Source organism: Thunnus maccoyii, chromosome 23, assembly GCF_910596095.1.
Source record: "Thunnus maccoyii chromosome 23, fThuMac1.1, whole genome shotgun sequence".
NCBI lineage: Eukaryota > Metazoa > Chordata > Actinopteri > Scombriformes > Scombridae > Thunnus > Thunnus maccoyii.
Genome location: NC_056555.1, coordinates 14,537,922 through 14,555,727, shown reverse-complemented (window position 1 = coordinate 14,555,727; position 17,806 = coordinate 14,537,922). Strand labels below are relative to the sequence as shown.

Sequence of the window (17,806 nt, the reverse complement as noted above, 5' to 3'; positions counted from 1 at the left end):
AGCAGATTTACCTCTGTTGCTTCTCTGTGAGGCATCAGAGCAGAACGACTCAGAAAAAAAGGATGAGAAGGAGGGTGGGATGGGGGGGGGGAGACTCTTACTCCATCCTGTCTCCCCTTCCTCAACCTAACTCATCCTGCATCACCATTCAATCCTGTTTCTTTTCTTTGTGTTTTTCTTCCAGGCTTTCCACCTTGGTTGCTCCGTCCTGTCTTTTTATTCATCCCTCATCCCCTTGCTGTGTCCATTTGTTCATGTCTCCTGTATTCCTTTGTTTCTATGTCTTTATTTCTCAACTTACCATCTCAACTTCTTTTTTTCCCCTTTTTGTCATGTCTTCATCCTTCCTTTCTCTCTCTATATCTCTCCTTCTGTGCATGAAATGCATATGTTTGAGTGTCCAACTCTAACACTTAAAGGTTAGTCGTTGTTGCGATACTTCAGCCCATTATTTCAGCATGTGATCAAGCTGCTTGTGTCGGTCTGTACGATATAATTGCATGTCTGACTTTTGAGTGAGAACACTGACCTTCTCCCAGAGCTTCTGTCTTTCCTCCCTGTTAACCAGTCAGCCTCTTGAATTCTTTAATGCTCCCAGATCAGACGCAGGAAGATAGTCTAGACTACAGATTTTTACATTTTGTTTATTTTTGCCTTTTATCTTTGTTCACAGTACACACGAACACGAACACACAGCCTCCAACTCTTTCTAAAGGAGTTAGAAAGTTTCGAGGTTATTAGAAAAACAGTTCCCCAGTCCGACCTAATTTAGCAGGGATTGTGTCTGGAGAGTTCTGACTTTGAAATGTGTCTGTATCAGTAACACTGCCGGTCTCATTTACTATTTCTTCATTCTAATCTCCAAAAACATAGTACACCCTAGCCACTATTAGCAGTCCCTCACCCAGAATCACCATAGCAACCACCTCTTACACTCAAACAACCAACTAGCAACCTAGCTGCTGTCCTGAGTCCAACCATCCTAAACACCATAGCAACCATCTGGTAATGTCCTACCAACCACCTGGAACGACCTAGCAACCACTTACTGACCATCTAGTGCCATGTTAGCAACTGTGCAAAGCACCCTGTCAACCACAACTAGACCTACTATAACACCCTAGACACAATCTGTCCATACCCTGCTAAACGCAATAGTAACCACCTAGCAACACTATAGTAACCATACAGAACACCATAGAAGCATAGTGAATCAGTTTACTTTTCATTTCTGGGTTACTTTTCAGTAAATTCAGCAACTATGGTGCCACGTTTTGTTTACAACTTCAACAACGAAGTCTATTACCGCTCTGATTTGTGCCTCTGACTGGCTTCTTCTGCATGGCAACGGCAGCTGAGGCTCATGGTAACTCTAATATTCATAGTTGTGCCAAAATCATGGACAGAACATGATTTCTCATGGTGATCATAATATAAACCTATCCGAGAGAGTCCTGTGTTTCTGTGTTAAGTAATATTGAGGGTATCAATTTGAAATGGGAAAAACACTTCCAGGACCAGCAGCCCCTCCCACTTCGCAGCTCTATACATTTTATACTCCCCCAGCTATTAAGCAACAATCATGAGCCACTTTTGCTCAGGAAGCAAGCACACATTAAACTTCATCAGAAAATGTGGTCTTTTTTTAATTTTTGAAAATTTCACCTTTTTATATTTCTTTTCTTCCTGGGGATATCTGTGGCTGATGTGATTACTTTAGTATTTCACTACCTGCATGGATAGTTGTAATTTCCAGCAAAGCACTTTATTTTAAATGGCTTTTTCCTTTTGTAAACATGGTCATATTGTTGTAAAAGTACTCCCATCATCAGTGTATAAGGCTGTTTCACATGTAAGGGTAATAGTCATTGAACAATAAAAGCATCTTGCAACAGAAACCACAGTATTTCTTCAGGCTGTAGCCTGCTGCTGACCTATTCAGTACAGTTATAGTTATTGGCTCTGTCCAATCTCATAACAAATCTGTGGTTTGTGTATCACTGAAGCTTATACAGAACTGACAGAATCAGTTGGAGGGAGTTGAATACAAGTAATATCTAATATCATCCCACTATGTAAGCGCCATAAGACACCCTGGTAGCTACACAGAATGATAGCCATCAGGCCTCTGAACTTATTCCACACTAGTAAGTGTTGAGATCGTTTGCTCTGCCTTTTCACTGTATTAAATGGCTGTATGTGGGGAGTTAGATCTTTATGCACTTGGTCTGATATTTGAAGAGACAATAAGAGAGGTAAGATTGATGATGATATCCATTCTTGACCATATACTACTGATGAGGGTTGATCACAGCACTAAGGCCATTGCAGTTATCTTTTTATAGTTGTGGGTATAATAGAGAGGGTGCACAAAATGGCTTTTATGTTCCTTCCGCAGTGTGGGGACTTCTAAATTAATCTTCTCACTGCTTTGTCGTTTTGTTTCTCACACACTTAATTTTAACTGTATCCCGGCATTTCATAACACCCACGGTCAGGTGCGGTGTATGTGTGCGTTTATGTGTGAGCACATGTGTGTCAGAGAGAGTGCATAGCTCCATAAAATATTCATAGCCAGCATTCAGCGACATTATTCCTAACATCAATATTGCATTGGGCCTTTTTAAATGCCTTTGTTTCAAGGCACTTGAATCGAGCCTGCACTGTTATGCGGTTCAGTCAGAATCCATCCCGCCTGGCAGACTGTATTGAGACGCATCTTGTGTTAGATGACAGGCAGACAACAGGAAGCATTAATGGTTGAAGAGCTGAGGAGAGAGACAGAAGGTAACTGATGGAGAGGTAAAAGGGGAAAAGGTAGAAGACACTTATTTTGTTTTGATATTTGCACAAGGATAATGATATTTGAAATGATTCCCTGTTGAGTGCGTGGAGATGATGGCTTTTTATGTTTGAATTGGCTGTCGCGGTATTGACCTTAGCACATCGTTTTTGACCATGTCTACATTTACTGTTGGTATTAGAAAGTGTGTATATGCACACATATACACACATGTGTTGCCCTGAATGTAGTCACTTAACCCTAAGTTGTAGCATCTCAGCAACTCGACCTATAAATTTTTCATGTAAACTGCAGCAGATCTAATCTCTGTCAGTTTTAAAAATAGTGTCCTAAAAGAACTGAAGTACTCCTTTTGTACTTCTGTTCAAGGTCATCTTCTGAAAATAGTGAGTTGCTTTTCTGGAAAGACCGACTGAGTCTGACCCACTTGCAATCCACTCCTCTTCAAATTAATGATACCTCAATGGTTCTGTCTTTCTATCTTCCTCTTTTCAAGGCTCGATCCACTGAGCCATCAAAACACAGGTTACTCGGCCAAGATTATCCTTCTCTTTGTATCCAGCACCGGGCCAAACATCATCCACTTATCCTCCAAAGACCTGATTTTTTTTTCCTTTCCCCTACATGGATGCTGTCTTTTTCCTCCCTCTGCCTGACTCAACCATTCTCTACTTCAAAGCCCCCCTCTCCTACCCAGTGCCAATCTTCTACAGTCGAATGAAAAATGCGTCCAATATCCCAGGGACAGGGCAATATTGACTGGAAAGCAATAGAGGTGAAGCAGACAGATAGCATCCAGCTAGTGATAGCAGTCTTTGCTTGGGTTAGCACTTGTGAGGAAGCCAGTTGATAGACTTTTTCGCTCGGCTCTCCATTTTCTTGTCCTCATTTCTTTCACTTGTCCGGCTTTTGGTCAAGCTCAACACTTGACATGTTATGGTTTATTTTGAGATAATAAGTAAACCTACTAATTTTCATTCTTTCTTCCTTTTTTTAATTATTTAACTCATTAAGAACAACAAAAATCAAGGCATTTTAGTATTTCCCTCTTTCTTAATTTGTCAAAATCCCTAAAAATGGAAAGTTAAGTGGGTATACCTGTCTGTCATGTAGGTTTTCTTTGACAAAACAATACCAGTAAACAAAAGGAGGTTTTGCACTCCTGAGTGTCAGTGTTGCTGACAGGTGGGTAGGAGAATGCTGGTTGTCCTTCAAACATCTGCACACCTTCAACACTTGCACATGAAACCGTTTCATGAGTGCCAAAGTTTTCATTCTACTATTCTACTATGGCAGAACTGTAACTGAACATTTATTTCTTGTAGATATTGTCTGCCACTTGTTTCTAGTCTCTTACAATGGTTTAAGTATACATTTGTCCTGAATGACAACGGTCCAGTTTCATGCTACAGAGAGTCAGCTGCTTGCTCAGGCTAGCCCATGAGTACCACTTAAGCTTTTTTTTTTTTTTTTGAAAAATCTATACTGTGTACTGTCCCCTCTCTGTCATAGTAGTAGCAATAGCAACAGCCAAAGCTTCTTGAGTAAAGGTAGCTTAGGTGCATTAGCAGTGCCGGCAGGGAGGCGTGGATTGTGGGGAAATGGTGAATGTAAAAGGCCATTAGGAAGCTCCCTCTGTGTGTGTGTGTGTGTGTGTGTGTGTGTATGTGCGTGCGCGAGCGAGTCAGAGCCCGATGATGGATGGAGTGTGCTGACGTGTGCAGCCCAGTGGACTGTGAGACTGGACATGGCTGGTCTCTCTCCGTCTCCCTCCATCTCTTTCTCCCACTCTCTGCCTCACTCCCTCTTTGCTTCACTTCCTCAGGGCCAAACATGTCATGTCGCCGCCGCTCACTCTCCCCTTCCTCTCTCTCTCCCACTCTCTCTCTTTTTCTGTGTTTTTCTCCGTCCCTCCCCTCGTCTCCTCTCGCTCTCCCCCCCTGCTCTCTGACATTTAGTGGTGTTGCAGGGCAAATGGCAGCTTTAAGACATCAGACATATTTTTATTAGACCTAGCCGTCATCTGCTCAAAGCCGAAGGCACGGTGTGGTGATCAGTTTGACCAGACTGTCCATCATGATTCATTACTGTCTAGATCTTGGGTATATTCACAGGTGGGTAAAGAGAAAAATGAGATTTTTAAAGTAGAATAAAAGATGAAAATCTTTCACATTGACAGATGAACGAGTACTAGTAATATCAAGAAAAACAGAATCGAAAGGAGAACAAAAACAACACACATCGGACAACCCTGATTGTGCACGAGTTAATGAGCAATGCCAAAAATCTGATGAAGTTGTAAATGACTCAGATATAATACAAACAAATTCTGTATGACATTATATATAGTGTCAGATTTGATCTAACAATATGTATTGGTTTAGATGTATCATGGAAAAAATGAATGGAGAATGTGTTATTGTAATAGATCACCATGTTAAAAGGGGTTTCCACTGTATCTGTCATACAGCAATGAATGAAATAGACTTCTGACAACTGATGGATGATGGATAGTTCATTTGAATGTGTAGGAATTTCACTCTAACCTATTTTCCTATATGTGGAATACATCACACAACCAATCAACATTCCCCATCACTCTCAGGCAGTCTACCTCTCGTCAAGGCTATCTTTCACAGCTCTCTCAGGGTTTTTTTTTTTCTCGAGCAGAAGTTTATTAAGATCCTCAGTGTCTTCATTCAGTCTGTCATAATTTACTCAGGCGCTCGCTCAGTCTGTTTTGTGTTTATTTTACCTTGTCACCACTGTTTGATTCCTAGCAGAGGAAGACTTTCAGGGTTTCAGGGACGTTCCTCCTCTTCTCTAATCAAGCACACTGTCGCAGCGTAGGGAGTGTGTTGCTAGGCAACTATGAGAACCCAGTGACAGGGTTCAAACGGTGGTCTTGTGTCTGCAGAGAGTGTACTGCTACTGTCTATATCACTGTTTCATTGGATGGATGATTCTTGGTTCGGGGGGAGTTGCAGTGTTTTTTTGTCTGTTACATATGGGTAGTCAGATCTTGCTTCTGCGTAAATGATTTGGAAATAATACAAAAATCATTTTAACACTATGAGAGATGTTAACCGACTGTGTTACATCAGCTTTTTGAGACACTGACTTCAACTTGTAACTTCTTTTTTCAGTGTTGATTGACCATTACTTCTCAGTGTTGCCCCCTCTTTGCAAGCTCTGGAATAGCAATAACATGTGGTTTGAAAAATCAATATACAAGTATATTGGCCAATATATATGCTTCATTAGCACTGTAATTGCATTTGTGACCTTTTAAATCTATTGGGACGTGCTGCGACAGTGGAGCATGCAGTACAAGAAGCATGTGAAAGTGGCCTTTATGCTATAAACACCAATGATACTCTGATAGTTTACAAAAAAACATTTGCTGCTCTGAATTAACACTTTCCTAATGTATCCATTAATTCACTGTCTGTCTTCACAAGATGATCATTTCATATAATTCAATTTATTTACATGTATTTTTGTTTAATTTGAAAATCCTTTTCGGTTTAAAGTGGTTTGATTTTTACATTTAGAACATATTAGGCCAAATAGAGCTTAGAGGTTCATCATACATACAGAAATATACTAAGGCAAAGACACAATGACCACAGTGTAACATATTATGGAGAGCATGACTTTGTAAATTGGAAATTTGAGTAGCCAGTCATGCATTATAGATAGCAGTAGTGGAAGGAATAGTGAATAGTACATATCATACTCTCAAGAGGTACATTGTTATTATTTTACATTTACATTTTACATTTTGTCATTTGGCAGACACTTTCATTCAAAGTGACTTACAAGCGAGGCAAGACAATCAAGCACTAGAGGACAGTCACTCTAAAACAGCCGTGGTACAAATTCTCAAGTGGCTGATCAGGTACAAGTGCAATAAGAGAGAGCGTGTTGAGGTTACAGTGTTGACTTTGTCATACCCTTCGTGTTGAATAAAGTTACACTAGCTTGTTGCACATTATAACAAACCCCTGCAATAAACATGACGTGTAGAAACCTTGTCAGACATGAAGTAAAATGTCATTAATTCTCCGCAGGCTCGAGGCAGAGAAGACCCGGGCATCAGCGCAGGCTCAGGCTGAAGCCATGTCCCTAGTGCAGGATGAAGTGTCCAAGATCCTGTCTGCGGAGCGAGCCACGGCCCAGGACAGCCTCCAGCAGGCTGTCATAAGGGAGAGGATCTCCACCGAAGACGAGAGGCTCCGTGCTCAGCTCTACGTGAGTCTATCCACCAACAGCGCTGATATATGGCAACTATGGTGCACTTTAACTGAACGCTTTCATTTATTTTAACATTAAGTTACATAAATCTGCACCGCTGTATCAAACAGACGTGAACATTTTAACTGAATGACCTTGCGAGCGCAGACTCACTGATGAGAGCAATTTTTACATGAAGACAGTCCCATTTTATGGTCACATACTCCTGTTCTAGCACACAGGCACACAGAAGTGAAGCCATTTGCTGTAATCGATGGGTCATGCCTTGTACAGAGACAAATGTCAGGGCTGTGAGTGTGTGAGCATCTCTGAGCAGTAATTCATAGAACCTTCTTGACTGTGTCGACCCTTATCCACAGAAACACACACAGTAAATTTAACAGTTCTTTTCAGTTGTTTCTACATCATAGCTGTATCTACATAATATAAACTCTGAGGACAGTTTTATTTTGAATAATGTACAGTAAGTAAACATATCTTTGCTATATTTACATCATGTAGTTTGATATTTTTGTCCTCTTTCGTATCTCTGCCTCTTCATCCTGCAGTATTATAGAAAGGTACCTTCATTTTGCACAGCCAGTGTCTTTATTTCCTGTAAATTGCCCTTGTAAACAACGTCCGATGATGCTTTCCACATCACACACACACACACACACACAAAGGCAGCGCATTGTTTTTAAAAAAGAAAACACATTTTCCCTGGAGTGCGGCTGGTGTTTACAAACCTATGCTATTGATTATATAGCTCATTTCACACGTTCATCGCCGTAATAGAAAAATGAATCATTTTTTGAGAGAGAGAGAAAGAGCGGGTGAGGAGCGTTGACGTGATTCCACGCCGCAGGACAAGTGTATGAGGGATCCCTCATTTGGAACGGCGATCAAAACGCAAAATAGGCGTCGAGAGAGAGATGGCGAGGAGGAGGAGACACATGATTTGATGTGTTGTTTTTTTTTCCCCTAAAGCCTCTGTGAAGAAAGCCGTTTCAGTCGTAGGTTTTCTGTAATTTAATTTGTGTTGTTTTTCATAGGGAGGGAGACAGGACAAATGAGGGGAGGAGATGGGAGAAAGGGCAAAAATGTTACACCTGCTTTTTGTCTGTTTAATATGAGCAGGTTCGTGAGTGATGGATATTACTGAACTGCCAGAGACTGGAGTTCTTGTGCATGTCATTGCCTGCGTGCTCCTGAAGTACTTAAGAGAACTTTTCCTCCTGTACTCTACGAAGGTTTTGCTTGTAGCCCCAAGGCTAACCTAGGGCCATTATCATCCCTTGAAACCATAGATAGTAAGTAACAGTGGCTATGCATTCAGTACAAGACTGAGCACATATACACACACACACACACACACACAAAACATATACAGTCTTTGTTTAATTTTTTGTCTGTTACTTTTTCTTTACAAATCCAGTTGATTCTCCCTCCAGTCCATCTCTACTTTCTTTAAGCACACACACACTGCAGTACAAGAGTCATTGTCAGACAGGGTTTTACTGTTTTAAAACAGTGTGTGTGTATGTGCGCGCGCGTGTGCCTATGTGATAATTTCCTCTGTTTGAGCATTCTTTTGGAGTGCTGGAGTTTTAATAGAATCCGACGGGTTATCAGTGGAGGCACAGTGCCGTTCGCACTACTCATGTAATTGTCAAGTCAGACGCTTCCACACAGGCACTGTTCTTTTCAACTGGAAATGGACTTTTCCGTTTTTTAAAAGGCAGCCTCTCGGCCGAGACGTCTCCCACCCATTGTCATTTCACTCTGTGTTTGTCAAACTCCAGGATTGTCTGCTACCCGCAGTGAACTCATCTTTGATGAAACCTAAAACATGTTTTTATGGTCTTTTTGTTTATGTATGTCCCTGTCTCCTGTCTGTCTATCTTTCTGCCCTTCTGTGTCCTAGTGTGAGACTTTTTTTTTTTCCTTTTATACTCAAAAAAGGCAGGAAGACCTACTGCTAAGATATTCAACCTGAAATATGAGTATATGAGCATTTAGAGTTTTGTTTGCTCACCTTCACATGAAGAGCTTTTAACTACCCCTCATCAAGCACAAGCATCCTCTGCATAGGTTACACAACGAATTAAATGTACATTGTCGTAATGCACATAAGCATCAGTAATTGGAAGGTGAAATTGGTTCTGATTGCTGGGCAAAGTCAATAAGTTGATCTAGAAAGAGCTCCAGGGAGAGGTTGTGGTTTGCTGTACTAAGCACATAATCTGGTGGCTGATAGAGCTTTCAGGGGTGATTTATTCAATCCCCTTTCCTAGTATACCTGTTAACACCTCATGTATTATCTTTTAGACTGTACTGTTACGTCCTTGAACAATTAATCAGTGAGATTAAATCGAATTTCTGTCTTAGGACTGTCTCCTCATTCTTGCTTTTTTTACAATATTTATCTTGTCTCAGTATGCAAAAAGCATTATGCATGTTTGCCTTTGCTCAAACCAAGTTGATTTAAAAAAATACACTTAAAATACTTAAATAAGTCAAACTGAAATTAAATTGTATGTTTTATTTTCTGTTACAGCAGACTATACTATTTGTCCTGTGTTCTCCTTAAAGAAAAAATCTGAACCAAAAGGGAGAAATGCATATTTTTTGATTTTTGGTTTCATGTTGATGCCCCCTATCTTTGCATTATACTGTTAGTTCTCCATCTACGTGGATGGAGAACTTGTTTCCATACAGCCAATCAAATGGCTTAATTTGAAACCATATTTGCACTAGCAGTAAATGTTGTATCCTTGGCAGATGCTCACACTGACTAACCACCAGACAGCAGCCTGCTACACAACACAAGAGCCACAGACTTAGAAAAAGAACTCAGATGATCTTCCCTGCTAAAGTATCTATCTTGCAGACATGAATACGTATAGTCCTGTATCTTAGCTTGTTGTAACAAGCGACCAAACAAGATAGCTCACAGGCTGGTCAACTGCAGCGCATTAAACAGCATGTAAACATACCTGCAGACATTACTTCGTTTAGATGCTGGTGTGGTCTTTTCTATTCAGTACCAATGCGAACAAAACATTGTATACCCATGGCTTGAAAGCTACAATGCAAGTTTGTTTACTTTTTCTCTCGCTCCCCTGCTGGGGCTCAGCCTGTCAGCTGCTGTCAGTCAAACACGGACACCTACACAACCAACAAATAACAAAAACACGACAAAAAGAGCAATTAATAAATAAAACACATGGACATTATTTTTGACTGCAAAAAGGAATGACCACATGCAACATCAGTTGGACTTAAAAAAGTCAATCCTGTGTTGAATCAAAAAACGTTACATAAAATTACTTGATAATTATTGAAACAAGTGGGTGTGTTTTGAAAACTGCTGGATTTATCTCAGCCCACTGGCAGTTTGGGTGTCAAGAGAAATGACATTATTAGTATTTACAGTGTTGTGCAGAGTGTAAAAGTTGAGAGAGCATCCTAAAGGTAAACCTCATTGTCATTCAAGACCTTACATATGAGAGACGCTCAGCAGATTGAAATCGCGTTTACTCCTAGCTCAATGCAAAATAACTACATGAGCTGCACCCCTCACATAAACATGGCATCTGTCATCAATCAGTCTATTTACCCAAATGTGGAAGACTGTTCTTTTTTTTGCCTTCAGCTGGATAGTAGACAGAAGACAGTGACAGGGAACATTGGGGACAGAGACCGCGGTTTGACATGGGTCTGCTTCTGGACTCAAATCAGAGACATTGCATTTATATGCTATGTGCCTTAGACAGTTGGACCACCAGGAAGCTTCAGAGTTTTTGAAATGTGAGAAGTCTGAAAGGTCTACAGTACAGTACTCGCATAAATTGTGTGCTCTCCCACCTTTTCTCATTTGATCTGTCTAGGCCATCTCAAACATCATACCTGATAGTATCTCAGGTCGGTGTTCTGTCAAATATATGGTGTCAGTGTAGAAAACATATTGCTGAGTCTGTTTTAACCTTAGAATGGGCTATTGAAATTCATAAAAAGGTGTCTTTCCTGTTATAAGAATGAAAGAAAAAGGAACACCTCAAAAGTAAAAGACTGGACACCTTTGTCTATTTAGAATCTATTAAAGGAGGTACAATATTTAGTCAGAATTTTGATGTTTTTATTGCATTGGTGATTTCATTGTACTTCAGATTGTTTTAATTGAATGTGAAGTGACCTGAACCCTGCTCTCCACGTTCATTGCCACTGAAAAAAAACATTTATCTATGGCAGCTGCAGTTCTCGTGCTCTTTGTCCAGCGCGGTATTGATTTGTCCCCCTCATTAAGATACAGGTCACGGTGAGCAGCAGGACCCCGTACATTCCCTCCTCTCCTTCACACACAATGAGAGCGATGCTGTGAGCGGTTATCCCTCCCCATGCTCACCTATAATGGCCATAACCTCCGCAACCATAGCTGCGCCAATTACACGCTGACACCCATTCTGGAGAATTGCCTCAAGACACGGGTTCAGACTGTGGCCGGAATATTTTAGATTTCATTGATTTAGGCTCCGCTTATTGATCCTGGTTCTTAATGTATTGGTTCCGATTCTTGTCATGTTAAGTGCTGAAAGAAACTTAATTATGTGGAAAGCTAAAGCTAAACCACCTTTTAATTTCAGCATATTTTAGAAAGACATTTACAAAACATTTTGTGATTATTTTTGATAAATAAAAAGGAATACGAATATTCTCCTCCTTGTCATGCACAAATTGAATGCCCACTGTTTTACATTTGCTTTTACTTGTTTTCCTGGAGTGCAATGTGATTGTACTCACTATCTTTGCACTTTCACAAGATACTGTAGCAACAGTAAGAGTGCCAACTTGCCTACATCTAAACTGAGCTGCAAGTAGGTTAAAGCAAACTACTGTAGTGAACACTTTTAGGCATCTAATCTTGTCATTTTAATACAACTGAGTATGTTTTAATATAAATCGCTGTGGTGTCAAGTGTAGCTGGGGCCCTAGATGTTTAAAACCACCCTGGTGGGAGCGCTTGTCCTTCAGGCTTTTCCCTCACCAGTCACTCCCTTTCCTGACAGACTGACTGGCAGTAGCCAGCCAGCTAGTCTACCAGTAATTGAAACTTCACAGCAGTGTAGGCAGGGGTGTGTGTTGTCATTGTCATTGTTGTCGGGTTCCTGGGGTTCGGCTGTGTGAGAGGAACATGTTCAGTGTCAGCACTCACACATGTTCTGCAACTCAGGGGGAATCACAGTAAGGAAAAGGGGAACATCGGCGCACAAGTAGATGGTAGCTAGATGCATTGCAGTATATTTGAGATTTCTGTATAGAGTGTGTTGCATGGTGATTTCACTCTTTTGTGTTCTTTGATCTGTAATAAGAAAGGAAGGACACAAGCAGACATAATTACTGTTTGATTGAGTGACATTTAAATGAACTTCTGATTATCCAGAGTTTTTTATGCTTGTTTATCCTGAGCAGTTTATAGTGAGATAATAGAAAAATTCCTTGACCACAGTTGCTACACATAATAAAGGGTTAGACTGGTCAAATTCACACTGAAAAGAAAATAGTTGCAACATGTACCACTGAGTTGTTTTGTCTTGGCAGGTGAATAAAGACTATAGTCCCAGAAACATTTCTTTAAGTGTGATTTAATGAGTAGACAGTCTAGTGTAGATGAACTCTGATTGGTGGCTTTATGTGGTCAAGATGGCCTCATCAAGGAGATACTTAGTAGACTCATTACACACAAATTAACCCATAATTGGATAACAGGTCAATTAACGAGTCATGTAACTCTCTAATACACAGTCTACATCCAGCTGTCAGTCCACACATCTGTGTTTTAATGAAATCCAAGACTTCCGCCGTCCCCTCTTTTGATTTTCAACGACTCTGTTCCCTGCGGAGCCAAACTAGCCCAGTAGCTAATCAATCACTAGCCACAGCGTTTCACCCAGACACAGGCTCCAACCCTGAGGCAGACTTTTCAATCAAACCCAGAGTCATCAATCTTTCGCTAGCTCCAAACAGTGGCCTGGGTGGGGTCTACCTGGCAGCAATGGTTTTGTCTGTTGTTAGAAACTGGTCCAAAACACCCGGGTTTGACGTTTATTTTACACTTTTTTTATTTTTAGGCTTTTAGCTGACAAACTGATCAAGGGAAATCAACGATATGCAACAGCTGGATATGCTTTGATTTCCTGAATCACCAAAAATAAATACTAACCAAAGGCATTATTCAAGTTGTTACACCCCCTCGTAAACATTCATTATTTTTTGACTGAATGCCATTATATCAAATGTAAAAAAAGGAACTGTATATTAATAATTGAAATGACTGGAAACCACAACCAAGACTGAGAGAGACGTTAACCCCTCTAAGGTAATGTATAGGCTGTAATTCAGCAAGACTATGAATCTACAGCCATGCCTGCAGCTCTTTGAGGATATACTTTGGCACAGTGGTGCTTTGAACCAACTGCTAATGTCAGCATGCTAACAGGCTGATGTTTAGCAAGTATTGTTTACCATGTTTACTATCTTAGTTTAGCAAGCTAGCATTCTAACATTTGCTAATTAGCACTAAACACAAAGTCCAGGGGCTGTACTGAGGCTGATGGGAGTGTCATTATGTTTGTTATTATTATGTTGTTTCAGTATTTGGTCATAAACCAGAGTATCCAACCTGGGGAGAATAGGTATATCTGCTCCAAATTTCAAGGCAATCTGAACAGTAATTGTCAACACATTTAACTCTCAGATGTCATCCTCATGATGACACAAAAGGAAAAGTCTCAGGTGATCAGTCACTATGATTCACGGTCCTGGAATCCTGGATGTCTGGACGAAGTTTAGTGCCAATCTTTTCCTTAGATGTGTATATACTGTACTTCACTGGATAAAAACTTTGATAAGTCAGGGCATCACCAATCAAAGTCAGTAGGCTTAATCACTGGGTACCATTAATACATATATTTTAGTCTAAACCAAAATGGTGGACTGACTGACGACTGACATTGCCATTTTTAGAGCCATGCAGCTAAAAATTACAGGCACATAGTAGTGAAAGAATTCAGAAAAGTAATGAAACCACACCCACACACCAGTTAAAACTCACCTGAATATGAGAGCTACTGTAGCAGAATGTGTTATTTCATTAGGGTCTGTGAGTTAGTTTTCATGTATAGTAACAGGAATGTGTTTGAATAGAAACAGAGAAGACACATTGTTTCAACAAACGTCAGCAGTGGCGCCTGGGGATTGAACCAAGGATTTTTGCTCCACATTTTTACTGGTGTACGTGTGTAGTTTCAAAAGTGTGTGTTCATGGTTTTACCTGTGTGTGTGTGTGTGTGTGTGTGTGTGTGTGTGAGAGAGAGATTCAAAGAGGTGTGTCGCCTTATACCCGCCTTAAACCCTCATACAGTACATGAAGGGATTTTCTGACACCAGCTATCTTCATTTGTTAACAAGAGATGATCACCAGTAATTCTACTGATTGTGCCTTTGTTTTTTATGGTCCACCTGACCATATAAGTTAAAGGAGGACTCATATGATTAAATAGTTCGACTTGATGAGGTTTTAACACATTAAAAAACATAAGTAAAAATTAACTTCTTAGGTTCAGTTGTTGTCTAGTGTTCGTATATGTATTCATTAGTTTCTCACCCTTTTTCGAAGCCATATGCGCTGCGTCTCTTCTTAATTCTATAGTTATAAATGTTTGCTGATGCAGAGATAAGGCCACATAAAAACAGAATGCGACATGTGCTGATACTCTTTTCAATCCGGAGACTTGTTCCAAAAAAAATCAGTCGATGTTGTTTATCATGCTTTTGTTGTTCCCTCTGTTTCCATCTTTATTTCCTACCGTCATACGCACACACACACACACACACACCAGTCGCTAATGTGATGTTCCATGATTTTTCCACCACCTCTGCTTTCACAGCAAGGGATAATGCGGCATACCAAGACTGTTTGTTTGCTCCCTACACACACACACACACACACACATACACACACCATGTCCATCCTGTCAGAGCTCCTGGAGAAAATCAGTACCTACTCTTTCCTTAAACTATGTTCTATTTGATGCTTGGCTGGCTTGAAAATGACTTTGGGTAAAGCTTAACATTTTTAATGCAACAAGCCCTCCCCACTACCTCCTCTTCTCCCCCCAGTACTCCCCTCCCTTCCACTCCTCTAAAAACTGCAGTCTCCAGCAAATGTCCTGCTTTTTTTTTTTTCCTTGAATCTTGTGTACTTCAGTTGCATGCTGTTGCATTTCAGATACAGACGACTGGACCGGGCTGATAATGGGCCGGCAATTTAATTTCCCAGGTATTAAAGGAGACTTGCTGGGTTTTGAATTGGTGCCCGTTGGTGGTATTTAAAAAAAATAGTAAAAAAAAACCCAAACATTTCTTTTTCTCTCAACTTATTATTTTTTCTCTCCACATCACAGAGCATAGGGAAGATTGGGGGGAGAAAAGGTCCGCATGTCTTTTGCTTTTGAATGAGATAAAGAGAGGTAGTGGTACACTGTGATTTACATACATTTTGGATTTGCTCAGGACAAATTGCATCCTATCTTTGACTCTAGTTTTTCTGAGTTGTTGTAAGAGTAACCCTTGCCAGGCTTGATGTAACAATTGGATTTAAGAGAGGCGTCAGTCTGTTTGATTAAAATGATTGTTCTGGGGTTTTGCAGATGAAATAAGGAGGTGATGTTCCATAGATCATAGGTTGGGTTCAGACCCTTTAACTAAGAATATATATAAACAATTAGGACCACCAACATGCCAGAGAAGCTGACTGAGATTGTTCCCCTAGTTTGTGAAGAACAAAATTTTCCAATTTAGGAAAAAGATGAAAATAAAGCAATTGCACCCTCTTGCAATTTGGAATTTGGAGTAAAACTGGGATTTTGGCAATGTAAATTCTAATATCTGATATTTGAGTCACTCATAAATCCAATCCTCTGTAGTAGCAGCATTAAACAGCTTTCATACATGTTTTTGTAGTCAGATACTTCATGATACTTGAGAAAATTAATGCTGAAGTATTTATTTATTGTAAAAACATTTCTGTTACTGTGAAATTTTAACCTTATTTATCATCTCCAACACCTATTTTCGTAACTATGACAAACAGAATTACATCTTATGTCTATTCTGTCTCTGAATATGTATGCAACATCTAAGGGAAAATCTCATTCTGTATTTTTTTGGGGGGAATTTAATTTGTGATTTTTCATCTTACTATAGAATATATTTACCTGCCTGTTTTTTTTTTTTTTGTTTGTTTCAAATTCTTACATGACTTATGGCTGATATTTACATTCTTGATATGTTTTTTCTTAAAAGAGAAATTCCTTCAGTGCAGCGCTTTGTTTATTTAGCAGTTCACCTAAGGCACACAATATCTCAGAAAACATTGACTATATTTTTACTTAGACTGATAAAAAAAATGAATGGCACCATGGCACTCCAACATGATCAGAATTCCATTGACTGGCCCAGAGGGGGTGCTACAATTACAGATCTAACAAGCAGACACCAATGGACCTGGAGAGGAAATATATCAGCCACTTTAAGACTATATTTAGTGTTTTAGTAAGCTTGAATTTCAAATTTAAATGGGACCCCAGATACTGAATACCGTCCACAATGAGAACTCATGAAAGCCACTGAAAAACGACACGCTGATAACATGAAAATTAGCTGTTTCCCTACTTGTCCACCTTCATTTCCTGAAAGTTGCTTTCTGGAAATGCAAATTTTTCATCCTTCATTTTTGAGAAGATTTCAGTGCAAGATGTTGGAACCTGTTTTTGGCTTTGTGTGCATGCTTGTCTGCTTTTTTCAGCACATACAACATAATTAAATGTTTGTACTGTAAAAAGTCAACCTAAATGAGCAAATTTTCTGTCCGCACCACTGCCTTTTGGATTGTTTCCTACTGACAGTGAACAATACATAGCTGTGTCCATTTGTCTCTCCTTTTTCTCTCTTCTGTCTTTGTAATGTTCTTTCTTTGTTCTTGGAGGGTGTCCACTCAACCATCCTTTACATATTGGCGGCCTTACCTCACCCCTGCCCAGGGTGCGGTGCCCACACACCGTGCCAGTGTTAGGGTTAGACGGGAGGTCAGGCTCTAATTGGCAGGGCCTATGGCTGGCACTCTGCGCCAGGCCCTCACCCTGTCAGCTAATTGGCACTGCAAGCGGCCAGCGGCAGGGCCGAGATACAGCAGCGCTTCGATTGATGGATGGATACTGGTGTCAGGAAAGCTTCTCCCTGACAAGAGAGCTTGTACAGTCAATTTACCGCCTCAGCCTCAATGGGCGGTGTATGTATTTATGTATGTATTCGCCCTCATTTGTTCTAAACATTTTGAAAAGCTGACAAGAACTGCGTCACCTTTGTCTGAACTGTGTATGTAATTGACTTGTATAGATGACGACTAATTACCTAATAACACTGCCAGTACATACTAATAACATTACTGAAAATGAGATTTCCAGCCTTGACTCTTTTTTTTTCTCCTCTTTGCACTGTATCCAGCTTTCTATTAGTGAATACAACAGGAGATTGTTTCTTGTGAATTTTAGACAGCTGGCACAGCAACTGTATTACAGTCACTTTGTGAAAAAATAATTTATTTTTCTCATCAAAGGAATCGCAACAACAGAAATTATTATTATAGCATGTTAAAGGGTAAGATAGATTAGGTCAGTGAGATCTAAACAGGGTTTGATGGATTTT

The 17,806-nt window shown here is 40.1% G+C and overlaps 1 protein-coding gene across 5 annotated transcripts in view; it reads left to right on the top strand.

Moving 5' to 3' along the window:
* The window catches only part of chchd3a (coiled-coil-helix-coiled-coil-helix domain containing 3a), a 72,100-nt gene that overhangs the window by 12,262 nt on the left and 42,032 nt on the right, over window positions 1–17,806 (top strand). For all 5 annotated transcript variants that reach the window (XM_042403844.1, XM_042403843.1, XM_042403842.1 and 2 more), the window contains one exon: window positions 6,877–7,057. In XM_042403844.1, coding sequence (XP_042259778.1) covers window positions 6,877–7,057 — 181 coding nt within the window. The remainder of the gene's footprint in view (window positions 1–6,876; window positions 7,058–17,806) is intronic.